We start from the raw sequence: 21,410 nt of genomic DNA, 5'->3' as shown, positions 1-21,410 counted from the left end.
TTATATATTGGTATCCAATTTGATTCGGTTCTGACTCTAACGGTCGGTTCCTATATTAGATTGAAAAAGTAATCAAGTCCCACCTTGGTTTTGTTCCCCAATTTTGGATTTTAACCAAATTCAATTCGGTTTGATTCTGATTATTTGGTTGGTTCCAATTTGACATCCTTAACATAAGGGGCAACTGCCCCACACATTAAATGTGGAAATGAACTCGCCTGATGCTTCTACGTGATCCTATTAACTTCCATGCACCCACAAGGGCCACGCTTCCTCATAGGAAACATTTTCCCAAGAAATATAACATATTAATATTGCCTCGGCCTATGTCTTCAATTAAGGGTGTCAATGAGTAACCACTAACCAAGTACCGAATCCGGATCCGGATTGAATACTCGGTTTCGATCCGGATCGAATTTAATATGGTTAAATCTTGGATTTGAAACTGTCTTTATAATTCGGTTCGGATCGGATCTACCCACCTATCTGATGGATCTATCCGATTTTGGACCGAATATCCGCCTTAAAAATTAACATAAAACCCTAATATTTTATTAGGTTTAAAAGACTTTAATTGACGGTTACGTGGTTAACTTAATCCTTCAATTCTCACTTCTTTCTCTTTATTCTTTACCGCTTCATTTTCGCTGGGGTAAGCAAACTGCAAATGAATGATCTACCATAGACTAAGGGTGTCAATTGAGTGGTTTCTTACAAGTTTCTTATGAAGAAGCAAACATTGATTTGTCTCGTAAATATCAGAATCGAACGAGAATCAAATGGCATAACCAAATTTAAATTGGATATAGTAACTGGATGTAATAACCAGATAAGAACCAAATACAAGAACCGGATTGTAACCAGATCTGAATCGAAACCATCCATGAACAAATAGAGATTCAATTCTACAACCATTTCAAGACTTGGTTCGGATCTAGATCGCTTGGGACCGAATCGGATCCGAACCGAATATCTGGTTCGATACCCAATTGACACCCTTATCTTCAATGAGCGAATCGTGCCGACACTTATTAATTATTACTTATTAATACACATATGACGAATCGTTCTGAAAATTGCCGTCTATGGCCCCACCCGGAAATGCCAAGCATTCTCTATTTTGCCAATAGCGGGAAGGGAAAGTCTTGAAAGGCCGTTTGAATCAGTTTTACGCGCATCATCTGTCTGTAACATTTACTAACCGAAATTCGGGATTAATTTTTTTTAGGCGAGTAGCAGTTTTTGGCTCCATTCGTGATTCGACGCTCTGTCCCTGTTCGGCTGTTCATATCTTCTAAGGAAGCAAGGAGTGGTCCAAAGTCCAACTTGACAACTACTGATCTTGAGGGGTTGAAATGGATAAATTTCGAGTTAGTTGGGTAAGTAGTTGCAGTGACATAGAAAGAAAGAGGGACGGAACTATGGCGAAGAAGAAAGTTGTGCTCTCAATTCTGTTTGTTCTGACTGTGTTCCTTGCGACCGCTGGGTTTGGCCGGAGCAGATTTATTGCAGAGAATGCTTCATCTTTGGAACTGGTATCAGATGGAATCGACAATGTCCGAAAACCATCCTTCATCGCACTCAAGGGAATGGTTTTCTCTGATGATACCTGCGATCAAACTTATGGATTCTTGCCCTGCACCTCTACCATCTTAGGGAACATATTCCTTATCATAGTTTATGGGTTCCTGATGTACCAGGCTGCTAAGCTCCTTTCCAATGGAAGTGAGCTTCTGCTTGCGATCATCGGCCCTGGAATTATCGGTGGTCTTTTCCTCCCTATCCTTGGCGCCCTTCCTGATGCCATGCTCATACTTGGTAAGAAAAGCTTCCTTCCTTCCTCTATATTTGCTTAATTGCAGTGATTTGTTTGTTTGGAAAGTGATGTTCTGTGCTGCCTGGGTTCTCTGGCTTCGGATTGCCAGAACGACGAGTGCCTGCGCTTGACATTTCTTATCTTTATTTAATCTCTGTACCCCTAATGTGCTCGATCTTGGAAAACTTTTGATTGGTTTTCTGCGTTCGAGTTGATTGATCTGAAAGAAGAAAAAGTCGAATAATAGCTCTGTTTCTAACTTGCTATCGAGTCAATTTATTCAGTTTTCTGCTTTTGCTCAAAGTAAATTTCCTTACTTCCCCAAGCCTTAGTGTCGGAAGGTGTGGACATATCTTGTAGTGTAGGAAACACTTTGTTCATATCTGCTTGGTGGTGCAACTACAATTCCCTGGTTATCATATAAGGAATATCTTATACTGAACATAATCTGTATTTAAGAATTTTAGATCAAACAGCTCATGATAGTTTAAGTCTAAGTTGAATCCTTTAACAGAAATGTTGCCTTTCAAGGCAAATTTTTGTCTAGACGGGCAAGTCATGAGGGTATATCTATACTAGACACCAAGTTTTGCCATGTGGAAGGATGATGTTGCGATTTTGACTGTATGGATATCTAGGACATGTATTAGATTGGCCACGTGTTTAGTTCCAGACTTAGATTCAATCATATAGCCTCCCATGTATTTTCGACAATCTATTCCTTCTTTGAAAATTTTCATTTGTTCACGGTATTTTTTAGAGTTTTATTAATGCAACTTGACCTCGATCGATTGCAGCAAGATCAATAAAATAAGGAAGAATAGAATTAACTGATTTTTTTTTTTATTGCTCTTTTCTGTTTACATATGAAAGAAGGAACATAAAAGGATAGGGAATAAGAAGAAGGGGATATGGAAGGGGGGGATAGGGGACACTCTCAGCCCAGGGCCTCTCACCCAAGGCCTCTCACCCTCATTGCCTCTCACAGCTTCAACCATAGCTCTCTTTTCTTCAATCTCTGTCCCTTTTCTGCTTAGCCACATACACTTATTTATAATCATCTCATCAATGCTTACAAAATTATCAACTTCCAATAGTGTGGGGAGATTGCTTGGCTGCCAATAAAACTGAAAATAGGAAACTAACATAAAAATAGAAACTTGCTGGAGAATAGAAACTCTAGCTATTGACTCAATAAAAATGCGAGAAAATAGAAACTAATAGATAGTATCCTAACAAATATGGGCAGCATCTCATCCAAGCCAGCTGTCAATATTGAGCCCCACACACTATTCACGTTAACAGTAATTTTTTTTGGTTTTTTGAATTCTGTCTTGGTCTTCTTCATGCTTCTATCTACATCATTTATTTTGCCATGTGGGAAATTCTGTCTCAGCTGAAACTTGACATGCACTTTGGGATCTCCTTGTTCACAAAATTTCAGCTCCATCCAATCTGCCACGTGGAAAGATAATTGCACTGGACTAGAGATACCCTCTAGACCTGCTAGATTAGAAAAAAACTTCTATTAATTAATATGCATGTCAATATGCATAGTGAATCGTGTTGAGAGTTTTATGACTTTTCTACAATCTTGAGATTGTGGCATACCAATTAGAAGAAAAGTTAGTTTGGGCCATATCGGTATGATACCTGAATAATGGAGTATGAATTAATAACCCGGTTTCATTCCCTCAATTCGCTTATAGGTCTGTCAATAGATGCATTGTGATCCAAAAATTGAATCTGGATTTAGATATTGATATTTGACTTGATTAAGATCCGCTTAACAATAGAACAGTTTGTTTTTTATTCTATTCTGTTCGCATTTACCTTGATTTAAATCTGATGAATTTTTGATGTCTTATTTACTGTTGTTGTGATTTCTATTCTAATGGCTGTTCTGTTGAGCTGGACTTTCAAATCGATTGTGTAGTGAATCTAATGGACCTGCCATAGTAGAAAAGCTTCTCTATGTGAACCTAAGTCCTTTCTGTAACAAAGAAGATATTGGTTCACTTCCTGTCCCTGGTCAAAGTGGTCTGAATGCTTCCTGGCTTGCATATTTGCCTAGTAAGCTGGAATGTCAAAGTCTAGTCATTTGCCAGCACCTGTGGAGAATGTCATCCCTTTTTTCCTTCTGGTTCTTATGGATGGAGTGAATTAACAGAACTTTTGAAGGAAATTAAGCATCAATAAAAGATTCAACCAATGCCCGTAAACTACTATGAATAACCACTGACCGTTATGCAAGCTGCATTTTTCTGAGTTACTGTGCATTAGGAATCAATATAACCTCTGTCTCTCTGTAATGCTGAAGGGTGATGCTATTCCAGATACATTCTTGCCTAAGCATTTTATAACCAATTTAGCATTGCTTTTATATGGTTGTTAATTTTTGTAAGACTTTGGCTATGCATGGCTTTCAAATGTTGAGAGAAACATGGTCTCCTCAGGTGACAAACTTCTATGTTTGACATATTTTATGTTGTTTTGTTGATTTGAATGAACTATATTATTATGCATTCGGTGGTTATTGAGTTCTCGAATATTTGTTTATTGATTAACGTTTGCCTCTAATGAATTTTCCCATGTTCCCACAGTATCTGGCCTTTCTGGAACTACAGCAACTGCTCAAAGTCAGGTCCTCGTTGGAATGGGCTTGCTAGCTGGGTCCACTGTCATGCTTCTAACATTACTGTGGGGATCTTGTGTAATTGTTGGCAAATGTGATATTGAGGATTCGATTGCAACAGATTCAAAAGATACAAAAAGGTTTAGCTTAACAGGTAAACGCTTATACATGTAATTTACATGTTAATCACTAATAGTGTCCTAGAGAGGGGAATTACTAATGATGTAATTATAGTGTACAACATATAACTTTTACTAGTTAGAAATATGTTTGGAACGTAAACTTCATTTTTTCTTTAATTCTGAAATGGGTAAACGATCCTTGTATGTGGAAAAGCCCAATTACAGTTAAAACAAGATCCAAGTGAAGGGTGTAAGCAAATATGTCGTATAACCCATAAATTTTTTTATCTTTGCAGGATCCGGTGTTACTACTGATATCTGGACTTGTTACGCTGCAAGGATCTTGGCTATTTCTGTTATTCCATTTCTCATTGTCCAACTACCACAATTCCTCGATTCAAGTTCGGAAAGACGTTTAGCCGTCTTGATTGCACTCATTGTCTCTCTTGTTTTATTAGTCACTTACTGCCTATATCAGGTATTCATTCCCCTCTTTTTGTCAATATTTTCCATTACATTATCATGTGTCCATGCATACATAACTGTTAAAAAATTATTTATCCACCCGTGTCCCCTTTTGGATTGTCCGCCGCGTTAAAAACTCCTATATGATATACATATTATTTTCTCCCTTTCCTACAAGGTCGGCCTTTTAGAGGAAGTGGTTTCTACATGGTATCAGAGCAGGCAGGGGTTACGGTATCGAGTCCCCCTGGGAGCGGGCAGGTGTTAAAAAATTATTTATCTACCCGTGTCCCCCTTTGGATAGTCCGCCATGTTAAAAAGCTCCTGTATGATATACATATTATTTCCTCCCTTTCCTACAAGGTCGGCCTTTTAGAGGTAGCGGTTTCTACAATAACCTTTTAGAAAAATATGAAGTATGTTTTGATTTCGTGTCAATTAGAATGTCGCTAAAATTTAAAAAATACAAATGTGCTTTAGAAAAAAGTTGGTGCATAAAAATAGGGAGAACTATTGCACCATGCCCTCACCTAGAAGTAGATCAGCACGCCATATGTTTTTTGTGTCATGGAAGGGTGATCGGGAAATTCTGACCATTGGATGTTTAGAAAATGATGTGGATTGGTCACATATCAAATTTCATACTGAGAATAAATGTTTTTTCTCGTATGTGTGGATACTCTCCCGTGTATGTCCATGCACCCACTGTAGTCCCTGATATATCAATACTTGGCAAACTCAGATTGCGCTGAAACTTGACGGGTGAGTATAAGATCTTGGGATCCACCTAATACACAAAATTTCAACCCCACCTGAACTACCATGTGGCAGTTATTGGAGGGCGTGGTATCCTACTTCCCAACTCCTGCTTCATAAAAATAAATTGCTTTGAATTCTTTATTTCTGACAAGCATATTATAACTAATCTATGAAACATGCTCTATTTTATATTTGCTGCTCTTGGATATTGCGTCACTTTTATTCTTTTTGTCGGTATTGAAGGGGATATTATATTTATTGAAAAAGCTGAAGAGTACAAAGATGGAAGTGGACACCTTTCCAGGAGTGAAACTGATGTGCTGATATTGCCAAGATAAATACAGTACTAAAAATGTCATAAATGTGTTAGAACACATCAGATCTGGTGATTCTTGGATGGGCCCTTTTTTCCCTCCCCTTAGTTGATGGGGTTTCTGCAATGCTTTGATTTCTTCTCTCTCTCTCTCTATATATATATATATATAATTACACTTAAAGAAAATAAAATTAAAAACTACTTGAAGAACACTTGGTGCAAGAGAATTTGAAGAGCTGAGTTATAGCGATGCTGCGTACTTCTATTTTCCTCTTCTAAATTCTTCTCCTTTCCGAGAAGACGAGGGGTCTTATAGAGCTTTGGAGGCTTTGGACCCTTTACTTTTCCACCGAAAGTAACCTTATCTTGAAGGAATCTTTGGCAGAGCGTAGAAGGCAAGTGGGCATGGGCCCAGACTTGTTGAAATTTGAGGCAGAGTCTTGACTTTGGAGGCAAAGGCGCTGAAAGTAAATTTGGAAAGTAGTGCTACAGTAAAATGACTTTTACTATTCACTACTTTGTCGGTAGAACTTGGAATCTTTAGAAAAGAAACTTCAAAAACCACACCGAGGCATTCCACGTGTAAAAACACTGTTTTCCTCATTGGTTTAGACTGTTCACTGTATTGGAATGGGCCTAGTGGTGGCTTGACTATCTAGGACCAGAGATAGTAGTTGGGACCCGCCTTTTGATACAGCTGCGTGTCAACTGCTGTGCCATTCTTTTGGTGTCGTCATGGTTGACGATTTTCCAACATCAGGGTTCGGCAACTAACCATTAGGCTTATGGCCCAATTTTCTGGATGTTTGGCCCATGGACCGTCTGGTGGATCTTGCTGATGAAGTGGAGAACTTTTGGCTGATGAAATCCAGTCCATCATCAGATTCTTGAGCAAACTGGCCTTCATGGAGATGGGGGTCTATGGACCTAACACTGGAGTCCGTGCCTTCTCCTTCTTCAGTATCAAGGGCAGCAAGTTGAGCCTCGATTTCTGCTTGTTTAGCCTTTAGCTTAAGGCGTCTACTGTTGCTAGACTTGTCTGATTTTTCTGAAGGGGCAATTTGAGGGGTAACTTTTGTGATTGATTGTATGAGGGCTTCAGGGGTGCACTTGCTGAGGTCATACTTGTCCCACCACTTGACTCTGAAATTTCTTATGAGTATTGGGATGGAGCAGTCGGGGCTTTCAGTCCGTTCGATTGCATACTCCCAATACATAATCCAAGCCAGGCGGCAATGGATGAAGAATCTCATAAGATCAGGCTGTTCAGGGATTTGTTCCATGTGCTGGCAGTAGATGTTGAAAGCATCAAACACTTGATCTGGTAGGATGTCTTGGATTGGCTCATAAGCGGTCCACCATCGGGGGAACCAATTTGGGATCTGACTTGAGAACTTGTAGTCAAAACAGAAAAACCACGAGTGTTGATTTTTACTATTTTGATACAGAAAAGCATGGTGCCAGGCATCCATGTCTTGTGGTTGAAAGACTTGGGAGAATCTTTTAGGAGTGAGGGGATGTGTGCCCCAATCTTTTGAGCTGATCATTTGAAGGATGATTACTGAAGTATGGGTCACAAGATTTGGATCATTTTTGTCAAAATTTTGCTTGATACGGATGGAATCCGTATCAACAAGAATGAATTCATAGAACTCTTGATTTTTTCAACTGTTTGGGGAGTAGAAATTCCAATATTTGTAAAAGACTTTTTGAGCTATTTCTACAGGAGTCTTGCAGCCTTTGGTGAATTGGTCATCAAGGGCAAAAAGGTTTTGGTAGGCCTGTTTAAGAACATATTGGCTCTTGGGAAAGTTCTGGGAAAGAACTGGTTTAGAGACTGTTGTGGAAGAACTGGGCTTGGTAAGTAGTTGGGAGGATCTTGTATTTGGAACCATTTTGGTGGACTGGCTAGCTACAACTTGGGTGAAAGGGACACTTGCAACTACTGTTTTGGAAGGGGAGATTTTTATTAACTGGTTTGAAGGAGCGGACTTGGCATAGGAGTCTTTTGATTTAATGCCGGGTTTTGGTTTGGGAGGCTCTTTAGGAGCCATGATTACTGAAATTGATTTGGGACCCTGCAAGAATTCACGGGTTAGGAAATCAGGAATTGAATTCATTTCTCCTTTAATATAGGTTATGTCAAAATCAAAACTTGATAAAAGGGCTTGCCATCTTGCAAAAATTTGTTTTGAACATCATTTTTTAAAACTTGTTTTGCAGCACTGCAATCCACTCTTACTAAAAATTTTTTGTTTAATAAATCACTTTGAAACTTTTGAATGCAAAGAACTACTGATAGGATCTCTTTTTTGATGGTACTGTAATTTTGTTGGGCAGGGTTCCAAATTCCTGAAGTGAACTGGATCAATAGCTCTTTGTCATTTTGGACTTGTTTAAGAATGCCTCCGTAACCTAATTCTGAGGCATCGGTTTCTACTATTTTGAAGAATGTTGGATCTGCTAGATTTAGGCAAGGGATTTCTTTTACAAGTTTCTTGATGTTTTGGACTGCTATGGTATGATTTGAAGTCCAGGGACTTGGTTTTTTCTTGAGTCTGGAATAAAGATCTTTACACAACTGACTGATTTGAGGAATAAAATCCCCAACATAATTAAGGCTTCTTAAAAATCTTTGTAATTGCCTTTTGTCTAGGATTTGATCAGGGAATTTGTCAGCAAAAGCTATAGATCTTTCTGTAGGAATAACTTGGTTTTGGTAGATATAGTGACCTAGGAATCTAACCTTTGTTTGGAATAGTTCCATTTTCTTTTGAGAGAGGACTAGTCCACTGGTTTTCATGGTGTGGAAGAAACTCTTTAGGTGTTTGAAATGTTGTTCAATGGACTTAGAGAAAACAAGGACATCATCGATGTAGACAATTATGAATTGGCTAAAAGGATTGAGGATGTCATTCATGATATTTTGAAATTCACTGGGGGTATTTTTTAATCCAAAAGGCATTACATTCCATACGTAATGACCAAATGGTGTTGTAAAAGCAGTTTTGTAGCGATCTTCTTTATGTACTTGAATTTGCCAGTATCCAGATTTGAGATCAAATTTTGAAAAGATGGTAGCTTGGTAGAGTCTTTGGAGTAATTCTTTTTTGTTGGGAATTGGATACCTAATCCATTGTAAGGCTTCATTTAGGGGTTTGTAGTTTCTGACTAATCTGGGTGTTCCTCTTTCTATTTCAACATTTTTGTTAACATAGAAAGCAGCACAACTTCAAGGAGACTTGCTTTTACTTATCAAATTTTTGTTAAGAAGTTCTTGGATTTTTCTTTTTTGCATATCTCTTGTAATTCTTGGGTCATTTGAATGGGTCTGGCTTTGGTAGGAATGTCCTTATCCGTAAAACTTGGTTCATATGGGAGACGGACAATATGCCTACGTCTATGCCAAAAAGCATCAGGAAACTCTAGGTGTTAGAAATTTGTTTCTGAATTGTTTTATCTTGGAGTCTTTGTTCAATAGTTTTATGATTGACTTCTTGTTTCAGATATTGCAAGTGCTTTTGTTTATTTTGAATTTGCCTTATAGTTGATTGCTTTGATATGGCAACTGTTTTGAACAGATCTATTTCTTTTGTTTTGGCTTATTCGAAGAATTCAAAATGAACTTATTTGCCTAGGATGGTGGTTGTAATTCCTTGATTTGACACAGTGAAGGGTTTTATAAGTTCTAGGAAAGGCTGTCCTAGAATGACTTCAGTGTTTAGGTCTTTTACTAATATGAACATTTGTTTTAGGCAGACTCCTTGGTTACAGATGTGAACATCTGAAAGTTTGTAGTTGACTTTTAATCTTGATCCGTTTGCTCTTGTTAAAACTTGGGTTGTTTTTTCGAAGTATTGAGTTGGGACTAACCCTTCTTATATACAGTTTATTTGAGCTCCTGAATCAACTAGAGCTATAGTACTGATTTTGTGGGAGGAAGATATGACAATAATATACCACTGTTGGCATTTGACCTTGTTAATGAGATCAATAAAATCCTCATTATTATTTGGTAGAGGTTGTGCATTGTCATCTTCTTCTTCTTCTATCTCGACTATCTGTTGGAACTTTTTTAGTTCTGCTATGTCTGCTTTTATGTTTTTTATTTCAGTTTTTAGATCATTAGTAGTGGCTTCTAAGTTAGCAATCCTTATTTGGTCTGGATTTGGTGAAGGAGTAGAAGTTTTATCAAACTTTTTATAGATGTTTTTTATGTTATAAGGGGTTGCCTTAGTCTGGGATTTTGAGGAGGAAACTTGTTGTAAGAGTTCTTGAGCATGTTGGAGGTATAGGGTCTTGGTATGTTTATCCTTGATTTGGTCTACAAAATTGAGGAATTCTTCTGGTTTGTTAAAATTTTTTATTCCTGAATTTGTTTGTATCATATTGATGGATTTCGATGATTCGGAGTCATCACAGTTTTTACAAAATACTCCTTGACTACAGTTACAAGGAGAGGCTTGTTCATCACTACTTTGTTCATCACTATTTGACTCAATTTTGTTTATTTCATTCTCTTGAGGTTCTTCATTCTCGGAGCTACTTTCTTCTAGGTCATCTAGAAGTTGGATTTTTGTATCATCAGGCATTATAAGGGAATTGATATTTTTTGCTAAACTACAGTATTTGGTTATGTGGCCTGGTTTACCACAATTATAACATTCAGTTTTGGTATTTTGTGTTGGTTTTGATTTTTGAAAGGGCTTCTTGTAAGGCCTATATCTTTTAGGGCTGGACTTGTTATCTAATTTGTGGTCCGGATCCTTATGGGTTCTGTATTTGCTTGAGTATCTATTTTTTCTATTATGCCTATGGCTCTTATGTTTCTTTTGGGAGATGATCTTTGAATCAAATCCAAATTGTTCGCAGAAACCTCCTAACTCTTTTTTGTAGGATTTTGACTCTTTTCTGATTTGTTTCCTGAGTTTGATGTCTATACACAAGGCTAGCCCTTCTTTGTGTACTAGACTTATGAGGTCACCATATGTGAGGGTTTGATAGGGAATTTCTCCGTTATTTTCTTCTCTTAGTTTTTGGTTCAATTTTTCAGAGAACAAACTGGGTAACCCAGTGAGGAACTTTTCTTTCCATCAGGGGAGATTTGCATCTTCCTTGGTTAGAACTTTGGTCATGAACGTGTCTTTGTACCATTTAAAATCATGTAATTTTTTACACTTAAGGTTTGAAAGTTGTTCAGAAGATCTATCTTTAAGTCTTGTACGATCTCCTAGAAAATATTTGGTTATGCTGAAAATTAAGGTATTTACTGCGTCTTCAACTGGTTGGTTTTCAATTATGATTGGTAATCCTTGTTCATTGATTTGGATGACATTTAAGATTGAATCTTTTTCAGTTGGACTGAGGACATTATCCCACCATCCTTTGAGTTGCCCGGTAAACCAAGAAATAATTATTTTTGTTATGGTTTGATCGGGAATATTCTTGATCCGGTATGCATTGCTCACCATGGTCATCTCTTGAAGTTTGTTTGTCAAATTATAGTCTGACATTCCATCTATGTTCCATTTATAGATGGTGCCACTTTGGTAATTTGCCTGGGAAAAATCCTTTCTTTGTTCAATTTGGAGATCTGGGTAAGTTGGTCTAGAGTAATAATTATTACTCATATAAGGACTAGTGATTGCGTTTACTTGATCTTCATCTTCACTGGAAGAATCAGAAGGAGCTTGTCTTTGTATGTTTGCCACATTTGAAGCAGAGCTTCCTTGTGTTTCTTTTTGAGGTGTATCAGGAACTACCATGTTTTGTAACCTTCTAGAAATTTGACTTATTAAGTCTTTGTTTTCTTGAGTATTTAAATTTTTTAGACTTTTGTTAGATATTGTGAAAGGTTTGAACAGAGTTGTCGTTGAGGAAGTACTAGCTTGATCCTTATGAGAGGGAGGTTCAGTAAGGGTATCATTTTGAACTAAGTTCTCTATTCTGATTAGTTGGCTTCCTATGGTTTGTAAATATTGGTTTGTGTAATTTGTTTGTTCTATAACCTTTTTAGATCCATCCGTGACTCCTTCAGTGGATCTGAAAGGGGTCGTTGAGATTTCTGTGTTATTTATTTTAAACTTGATATTAGAACCAGGAGGGTGTATGGTTTCAATGGTTTTGTCATCAGCTAGTTTTCAGGTGTGGTAGACCTTTTTACTAGCATTTATGTTTGAAAAAGGATAGGGAATGTCTCTATTACTTGTATAAATATCTAGGTATGTGAAGAATATTATGTTTGTCTTGATGGCATTCATTTTATCGTACCAAAGGTTCTTGATTTCTTGTTGTTTCTCTTTTGAGAAGTAGTTAAAAAACCATTCTCTTTTTTCATCATTTCTGGGTAACATGAAATCTATCCTGAGTTTGGGTTTGTCTATCTCATAGTCCTCTACTGTGATTACATCAACTCTTGCTTCGTGTTGCATGTCAGTTTAGGTTGGTGAAGTTGGTTCATTTATATGAGAAGACTGGTTAGACTGTTCTTCATAAATCCCTTGGGTAACATTATTTTTATTTGGGGTATGTAAACCTAGGATTTTGAAGGTCCTTAGTTGTTCATGTAACCTTTGGTTCTCTAAATGTAAACTTGTTAAAGAACTAGATGTTGAGGCTCTACTTGGGACATGACTGAGTTTTTCAAATTCCTCAGTGTTTGGTTTAATTTGCTTATCCTTTCTTTGGAACGTTATAGTGACCATTCCATCTTGATCTTGATTTATGGATTCTACATCATTATTAGGTTCAATAAGTGACTCCGGGCAAGGAGACTGGAGACACCACTTTGATGGAAATTTAATGTCTTTCCAGCTGACAGTTTTTGAATGAACGGTTCTTGAATGGACAAAGTCTGTTTCTATGAACGTGGTTTGTCCTTTGATAGTTCTTCTCAGAGCTTTAGGTCTTAAGGTCCTCATGGCCTTGTACTGAATCCTATGGATTATAGCGATTGGTATAGATCCTTGTTTCATCTTGTAACTACTGGTAAGTATGTTAACTTTAAGGGTATTTAGAAGATTTGCATCATTCAGGGAGAGATTTATATCTGGGTAACAATTGAAGTAAACTGGGCCTTTGTGAAGACTGGTTTCTATCATCCCTAAAAGGGAATCATCAAATTGTAAGAATCTTTGATCCCTGAGTGCAAGCAGGAGGGCTACGTTGAGTCCTTCCCTGTGCAGGGGTTTTATGGCAACTTGAATGAGTCCTATATGGAGGTAGTTGAAATCTTTTTTAAGTTTGTTAAGATTTGAGGGATCTAGGAGTTGGATCTCTTCCATATCTGGAGAGTAATTGATGGTTTGTTCAACTGTTTTGATAGTTTCACTGAAACTATACCATTCTTGTTTATAGACTTCTTTGGTTGGGATCTTGGGTAAGGTCCAGTTTTGAAGGGACTAGTCAAGGTCACTTGTAAGGACTTCCTTACTAATAACTTGATTTGGCGAACTGAAGTCGCCGACTAGTCTCGAAGACATGGATCTACTTAGTCTACTCATAGTTATCGGGATCCTATCCCCCCAAACAAAAATATACTTCCATCCACCAAAGGGTAAAGGAGATTTTAGTTGCTAATCAACAGATAACGGGACTTACATCTGCTCTACACGGCTCCAAATAGCCACTAATTCTCACAACGCAATTCCCAGAGGACTGCCAGAAAGTAAACTTGGAAGGGAGAGAAGAACTTAAACTAGGGGTCGGCTAAATAGATGCTTGGCCGGAAAGTAAACTTGGAAGGGAGAGAAGAACTTAAACTGCTGGTATCAGAGCCAAGCATCTTTAGCCGACCCCTAGTTTAAGTTCTTCTCCCTTCCAAGTTTACTTTCCGGCAGTCCTCTGGGAGTTGCGTTGTGAGAATTAGTGGCTATTTGGAGCCGTATAGGGTAGAGGTAAGTCCCGTTATCGGTTGATTAGCAACTAAAATCTCCTTCACCCTTTGGTGGATGGAAGTATATTTTTGTTTGGGGGGATAGGATCCCTATAACTATGAGTAGACTAAGTAGATCCATGTCTTCGAGACTAGTCGGCGACTTCAGTTCGCCAAATCAAGTTATTAGTAATGAAGTTCTTACAAGTGACCTTGACCAGTCCCTTCAAAACTGGACCTTACCCAAGGTCCCAACCAAAGAAGTCTATAAACAAGAATGGTATAGTTTCACTGAAACTATCAAAACGGTTGAACAAATCATCAATTACTCTCCAGATATGGAAGAGATCCAACTCTTAGATCCCTCAAATCTTAACATACTTACCAGTGGTTATAAGATGAAACAAGGATCTATACCAATTGCTATAATTTATAGGATTCAATACAAGGCCATGAAAACTTTAAGACCTAAAGCTCTGAGAAGAACTATCAAAGGACAAACTACGTTCATAGAAACAGACTTTGTCCATTCAAGAACCGTTCATCCAAAAACTGTCAGCTGGAAAGACATTAAATTTCCATCAAAGTGGTGTCTCCAGTCTCCTTGCCCGGAGTCACTTATTAAACCTAATAGTGATATAGAATCCATAAATCAAGATCAAGATGGAATGGTCACTATAACGTTCCAAAGAAAGGATAAACAAATTAAACCAAATACTGAGGAATTTGAAAAACTTAGTCATGTCCCAAGTAGAGCGTCAACATCTAGTTCTTTAACAAGTTTACATTTAGAGAACTAAAGGTTACATGAACAACTAAGGACCTTCAAAATCCTAGGTTTACATACCCCAAATAAAAGTAATGTTACCCAAGGGATTTATGAAGAACAGTCTAACCAGTCTTCTCAAATAAATGAACCAACTTCACCAACCCAAACTGACATGCAACACGAAGCAAGAGTTGATGTAATCACAGTAGAGGACTATGAGATAGACAAACCCAAACTCAGGATAGATTTCATGTTACCCAGAAATGATGAAAAAAGAGAATGGTTTTTTAGCTACTTCTCAAAAGAGAAACAACAAGAAATCAAGAACCTTTGGTACGATAAAATGAATGCCATCAAGACAAACATAATGTTCTTGACATACCTAGATATCTATACAAGTAATAGAGACATTCCCTATCCTTTTTCAAACATCAATGCTAGTAAAAAGGTCTACCACACCTGGAAATTAGCTGATGACAAAACCATTGAAACCATACACCCTCCTGGTTCTAATATCAAGTTTAAAATAAATAACACAGAAATCTCAGCGACCCCTTTCAGATTCACTGAAGGAGTTACGGATGGATCTAAAAAGGTTATAGAACAAACAAATTACACAAACCAATATTTACAAACCATAGGAAGGCAACTAATAAAAAAATAGAGAACTTAGTTCAAAAGGATACCCTTACTGAACCTCCCTCTCATAAGGATCAAGCTAGTACTTCCTCAACGACAACTCTGTTCAAACCTTTCACAATATCTAACAAAAGTCTAAAAAATTTAAATACTCAAGAAAACAAAGACTTAATAAGTCAAATCTCTACAAGGTTACAAAACATGGAAGTCCTTGATACACCTAAAAAAGAAACACAAGGAAGCTCTGCTTCAAATGTGGCAAACATACAAAGACAAGCTCCTTCTGATTCTTCCAGTGAAGATGAAGATCAAGTAAACGCAATCACTAGTCCTTATATGAGTAATAATTATTACTCTAGACCAACTTACCCAGATCTCCAAATTGAACAAAGAAAGGATTTTCCCCAGGCAAATTACCAAAGTGGCACCATCTATGAATGGAACATAGATGGAATGTCAGACTATAATTTGACAAACAAACTTCAAGAGATGACTATGGTGAGCTATGCACACCGGATTAAAAACATTCCCGATCAAGCCATAGCAGAAATAATTATTTCTGGGTTTACCGGGCAACTCAAAGGATGGTGGGATAATGTCCTCAGTCCAACTGAAAAAGATTCAATCTTAAATGCCATCCAAATCAATGAACAAGGATTAACAATCATAGTTGAAAACCAACCAGTTGAAGATGCAGTAAACATTTTAATTTTTTGCATAACCAAATATTTTCTAGGAGATCCTACAAGACTCAAAGATAGATCATCTGAACAATTGTCAAACCTAAAGTGCAAAAAATTACATGACTTCAAATGGTACAAAGATACTTTCATGACCAAGGTCCTAACTAGGGAAGATGCAAATCTTCCCTGCTGGAAAGAAAAGTTCCTCACAGGATTACCCAGTTTATTCTCTGAAAAATTAAAACAAAAACTAAGAGAAGAAAACAACGGAGTGATTCCCTATCAAACCCTCACATATGGTGACCTCATAGGTCTAGTACATAAAGAAGGGCTAGCCTTGTGTACAGACATCAAACTCAGGAAACAAATCAGAAAAGAGTCAAAATCCTACAAAAAAGAGTTAGGAGGTTTCTGCGAACAATTTGGATTTGATTCAAAGATCATCTCCCAAAAGAAACATAAGAGCCATAGGCATAATAGAAAAAATAGATACTCAAGCAAATACAGAACCCAAAAGGATCGGGACCACAAATTAGATAACAAGTCCAGCCCTAAAAGATATAGGCCTTACAAAAAGCCCTTTCAAAAATCAAAACCAACACAAAATACCAAAACTGGATGTTATAATTGTGGTAAACTAGGCCACATAGCCAAATACTGTAGATTAGCAAAAAAGATCAATTCCCTTATAATGCCTGATGATACAAAAGTCCAACTTCTAGCTGACCTAGAAGAAAGTAGCTCCGAGAATGAAGAAGAACCTCAAGAGAATGAAATAAACAAAATTGAGTCAAATAGTGATGAACAAGCCTCTCCTTGTAACTGTAGTCAAGGAGTATTTTGTAAAAACTGTGATGACTCCGAATCATCAAAATCCATCAATATGATACAAACAAATTCAGGAATAAAAAATTTTAACAAACCAGAAGAATTCCTCAATTTTGTAGACCAGATCAAGGATAAACATACCAAGACTCTATACCTCCAACATGCTCAAGAACTCTTACAACAAGTTTCCTCCTTAAAATCCCAGACTAAGGCAACCCCTTATAACATAAAAAACATCTATAAAAAGTTTGATAAAAACTCTGCCCCTTTACCAAATCTAGACCAAATAAAAATTGCAAGCCTAGAAGCCACTACAAATGACTTGAAAACTGAAATCAAAAACATAAAAGCAGATATAGCAAGCCTAAAAAGATCACAACAAGTAGTCGAGATAGAAGAAGAAGAAAGTAACAATGAACAACTCTTACCAAATAATAATGAGGATTTTATTGATCTCATTAACAAGGTCAAATGCCAACAGTGGTATGTCAATATAACTATTGTCATATCTTCCTCCCACAAGATTAGTACTATAGCTCTAGTTGATTCAGGAGCACAAATAAACTGTATACAAGAAGGGTTAGTCCCAATTCAATACTTCGAAAAAACAACCAAGTTCTAACAGGAGCAAACGGATCAAGATTAAAAGTCAACTACAAACTTTCAGATGTTCACATCTGTAACCAAGGAGTCTGCCTAAAACAAATGTTCATATTAGTAAAAGACCTAAACACTGAGGTTATTCTAGGACAGCCTTTCCTAGAACTTATAAAACCCTTCACTGTGTCAAATCAAGGAATTACAACCACCATCCTAGGCAAACAAGTTCATTTTAAATTCTTCGAACAAGCCAAAACAAAAGAAATAGATCTGCTCAAAACAGTTGCCATATCAAAGCAATCAAGTATAAGCCAAATTCAAAATAAACAGAAGCACCTGCAATATCTGAAACAAGAAATCAATCATAAAACTATTGAACAAAGACTCCAAGATAAAACAATTCAGAAACAAATTTCTAACACCAAAACCCAAATTGAAAAGGAACTTTGTTCAGAGTTTCCTGATGCTTTTTGGCATAGACGTAGGCATATTGTCCGTCTCCCATATGAACCAAGTTTTACGGATAAGGACATTCCTACCAAAGTTAGACCCATTCAAATGACCCAAGAATTACAAGAGATATGCAAAAAAGAAATCCAAGAACTTTTTAACAAAAATTTGATAAGTAAAAACATGTCTCCTTGGAGTTGTGCTGCTTTCTATGTTAACAAAAATGCTAAAATAGAAAGAGGAACACCCAAGTTAGTTATAAACTACAAACCCCTGAATGAAGCCTTACAATGGATTAGGTATCCCATTCCCAACAAAAAAGAATTACTCCAAAGACTCTACCAAGCTACCATCTTTTCAAAATTTGATCTCAAATCTGGATACTGGCAAATTCAAGTACATAAAGAAGATCGCTACAAAACTGCTTTTACAACACCATTTGGTCATTACGAATGGAATGTAATGCCTTTTGGATTAAAAAATGCCCCCAGTGAATTTCAAAATATCATGAATGACATCCTCAATCCTTTTAGCCAATTCATAATTGTCTACATCGATGATGTCCTTGTTTTCTCTAAGTCCATTGAACAACATTTCAAACACCTAAAGAGTTTCTACCACACCATGAAAACCAATGGACTAGTCCTCTCTCAAAAGAAAATGGAACTATTCCAAACAAAGGTTAGGTTCCTAGGTCACTATATTTACCAAAACCAAGTTATTCCTATAGAAAGTTCTATAGCTTTTGCTGACAAATTCCCTGATCAAATCCTAGACAAAAGGCAATTACAAAGATTTTTAAGAAGCCTTACTTATGTTGGGGATTTTATTCCTCAAATCAGTCAGTTGTGTAAAGATCTTTATTCCAGACTCAAGAAAAAACAAAGTCCTTGGACTTCAAATCATACCATAGCAGTCCAAAACATCAAGAAACTTGTAAAAGAAATCCCTTGCCTAATTCTAGCAGATCCAACACTCTTCAAAATAGTAGAAACCGATGCCTCAGAATTAGGTTACGGAGGCATTCTTAAACAAGTCCAAAATGACAAAGAGCTATTGATCCAGTTCACTTCAGGAATTTGGAACCCTGCCCAACAAAATTACAGTACCATCAAAAACGAGATCCTATCAGTAGTTCTTTGCATTCAAAAGTTTCAAAGTGATTTATTAAACAAAAATTTTTTAGTAAGAGTGGATTGCAGTGCTGCAAAACAAGTTTTAAAAAATGATGTTCAAAACATTGCATCAAAACAAATTTTTGCAAGATGGCAAGCCCTTTTATCAAGTTTTGATTTTGACATAACCTATATTAAAGTAGAAATGAATTCAATTCCTGATTTCCTGACCCGTGAATTCTTGCAAGGTCCCAAATCAATTTCAGTAATCATGGCTCCTAAAGAGCCTCCCAAACCAAAACCCGGCATTAAATCAAAAGACTCCTATGCCAAGTCCGTTCCTTCAAACCAGTTAATAAAAATCTCTCCTTCCAAAACAGTAGTTGCAAGTGTCCCTTTCACCCAAGTTGAGGCTAGCCAGTCCACCCAAATGGTCCCAAATACAAGATCCTCCCAACTACTTAACAAGCCCAGTTCTTCCACAACAGTCTTTAAACCAGAACTTTCCCAAGAGCCAATATGTTCTTAAACAGGTCTACCAAGACCTTTTTGCCCTTGATGATCAATTCACCAAAGGCTGCAAGACTCCTGTAGAAATAGCTCAAAGAGTCTTTTACAAAGAATGGAATTTCTACTCCCCAAACAGTTCAAAGAATCAAGAGTTCTATGAATTCATTCTTGTTGATACGGATTCTATCCGTATCAAGCAAAATTTTGACAAAAATGATCCAAATCATGTGACCCATACTTCAGTAACCATCCTTCAAATGATCAGCTCAAAAGATTGGGGCACACATCCCCTTACTCCTCAAAGATTCTCCCAAGTCTTTCAACCACAAGAGTTCCACTATTTTGATTACATGGATGCCTGGCACCATGCTTTTCTGTATCAAAATAGTAAAAATCAGCACTCGTGGTTTTTCTGTTTTGACTACAAGTTCTCAAGTCAGATCCCAAATTGGTTCCCCCGATGGTGGACCGCTTATGGGCCAATCCAAGACATCCTACCAGATCAAGTGTTTGATGCTTTCAACATCTACTGCCAGCACACGGAACAAATCCCTGAACAGCCTGATCTTATGAGATTCTTCATCCATTGCCGCCTGGCTTGGATTATGTATTGGGAGTATGCAATCGAACGGACTGAAAGCCCCGATTGCTCCATCCCAATCCTCGTAAGAAATTTCAGAGTCAAGTGGTGGGACAAGTGTGACCTCAGCAAGTACACCCTTGAAGCCCTCATACAATCAATCACAAAAGTTACCCCTCAAACTGCCCCTTCAGAAAAATCAGACAAGTCTAGCAACAGTAGTCGCCTTAAGCTAAAGGCTAAACAAATAGAAATCGAGGCCCAACTTGCGGCCCTTGATACTGAAGAAGGAGAAGGCACGGACTCCAGTGTTGGGTCCATAGACCCCCATCTCCATGAAGGCCAGTTTGCTCAAGAATCTGATGATGGGCTGGATTTCATCAGCCAACAGTTCTCCACTTCATCAGCAAGATCTACCAGATGGTCCATGGGCCAAACATCCAGAAAATTAGGCCATAAGCCCAAGGGTTAGTTTCCAAACCCTGATGTTGGAAAATCTTCAGCCATGACGACACCAAAAGAGTGGCACAACAGTTGACACACGGCTGTATCAAAAGGCGTGTCCCAACTACTATCTCTGGTCCTAGATAGTCAAGCCACCACTGGGCCCAGTCCAATACAGTGAACAGTCTAAACCAAACCAATGAGGAAAACAGTGTTTTTACACGTGGAATGCCTCGGTGCGGTTTTTGAAGTCTCTTTTCAATAGTGCCTACCGACAAAGTAGTAAATAGTAAAAGTTAATTTTACTGTAGCACTACCGTCCAAGACTACTTTCGGCGCCTTTGCCTCCAAAGTCAAGAGCCTGCCTCAAGTTTCAACAGTCTGGGCCCACGCCCACTTGCTTACTCCGCTCTGCCAAAGATTCCTTCAAGATAAGGTTACTTTCGGTGGAAAAGAAAAGCATCCAAAGCCTCCAAAGCTCTATAAGACCCCTCGTCTTCTCCAAGCAAAAGGAGGAGAATTTTGAAGAGGAAAATAGAAGTACGCAGCATCGCTGTAACTCAGCTCTTCAAGTTCTCTTGCACCAAGTGTTCTTCAAATAGTTTTTAATTTTATTTTCTTCAAGTGTAATTCATCAAGTGTTCTTCAAGTTCAAGTGTAACATTCAAGTGTTCGTCCAGTTTGTAATTTCAAGTCCTAAGCTTTTATCTCAAGCTTTCAAGTGTCCTTCAAAGAACCTGTAAGTTACCAAGTACCTTCAAGCTTACTTCAAAAGTCCTGTATCAAAATTGTAATTCAAATTCTCC

The 21,410-nt window shown here is 37.6% G+C and overlaps 1 protein-coding gene across 1 annotated transcript in view; it reads left to right on the top strand.

Moving 5' to 3' along the window:
• The first annotated feature begins 1,400 nt into the window (after positions 1–1,400).
• LOC122640377 (sodium/calcium exchanger NCL-like) overlaps positions 1,401–21,410 on the top strand; it is a 40,017-nt gene continuing 20,007 nt past the window's right edge. The window contains exons 1-3 of the mRNA XM_043833543.1: positions 1,401–1,818; positions 4,420–4,605; positions 4,870–5,051. Coding sequence (XP_043689478.1) covers positions 1,422–1,818; positions 4,420–4,605; positions 4,870–5,051 — 765 coding nt within the window. The 5' untranslated portion in view covers positions 1,401–1,421. The remainder of the gene's footprint in view (positions 1,819–4,419; positions 4,606–4,869; positions 5,052–21,410) is intronic.

The sequence above is a fragment of the Telopea speciosissima genome, chromosome 9, assembly GCF_018873765.1.
Source record: "Telopea speciosissima isolate NSW1024214 ecotype Mountain lineage chromosome 9, Tspe_v1, whole genome shotgun sequence".
NCBI classification, from domain to species: domain Eukaryota; kingdom Viridiplantae; phylum Streptophyta; class Magnoliopsida; order Proteales; family Proteaceae; genus Telopea; species Telopea speciosissima.
This window is presented reverse-complemented; position numbering and strand designations above follow the sequence as displayed.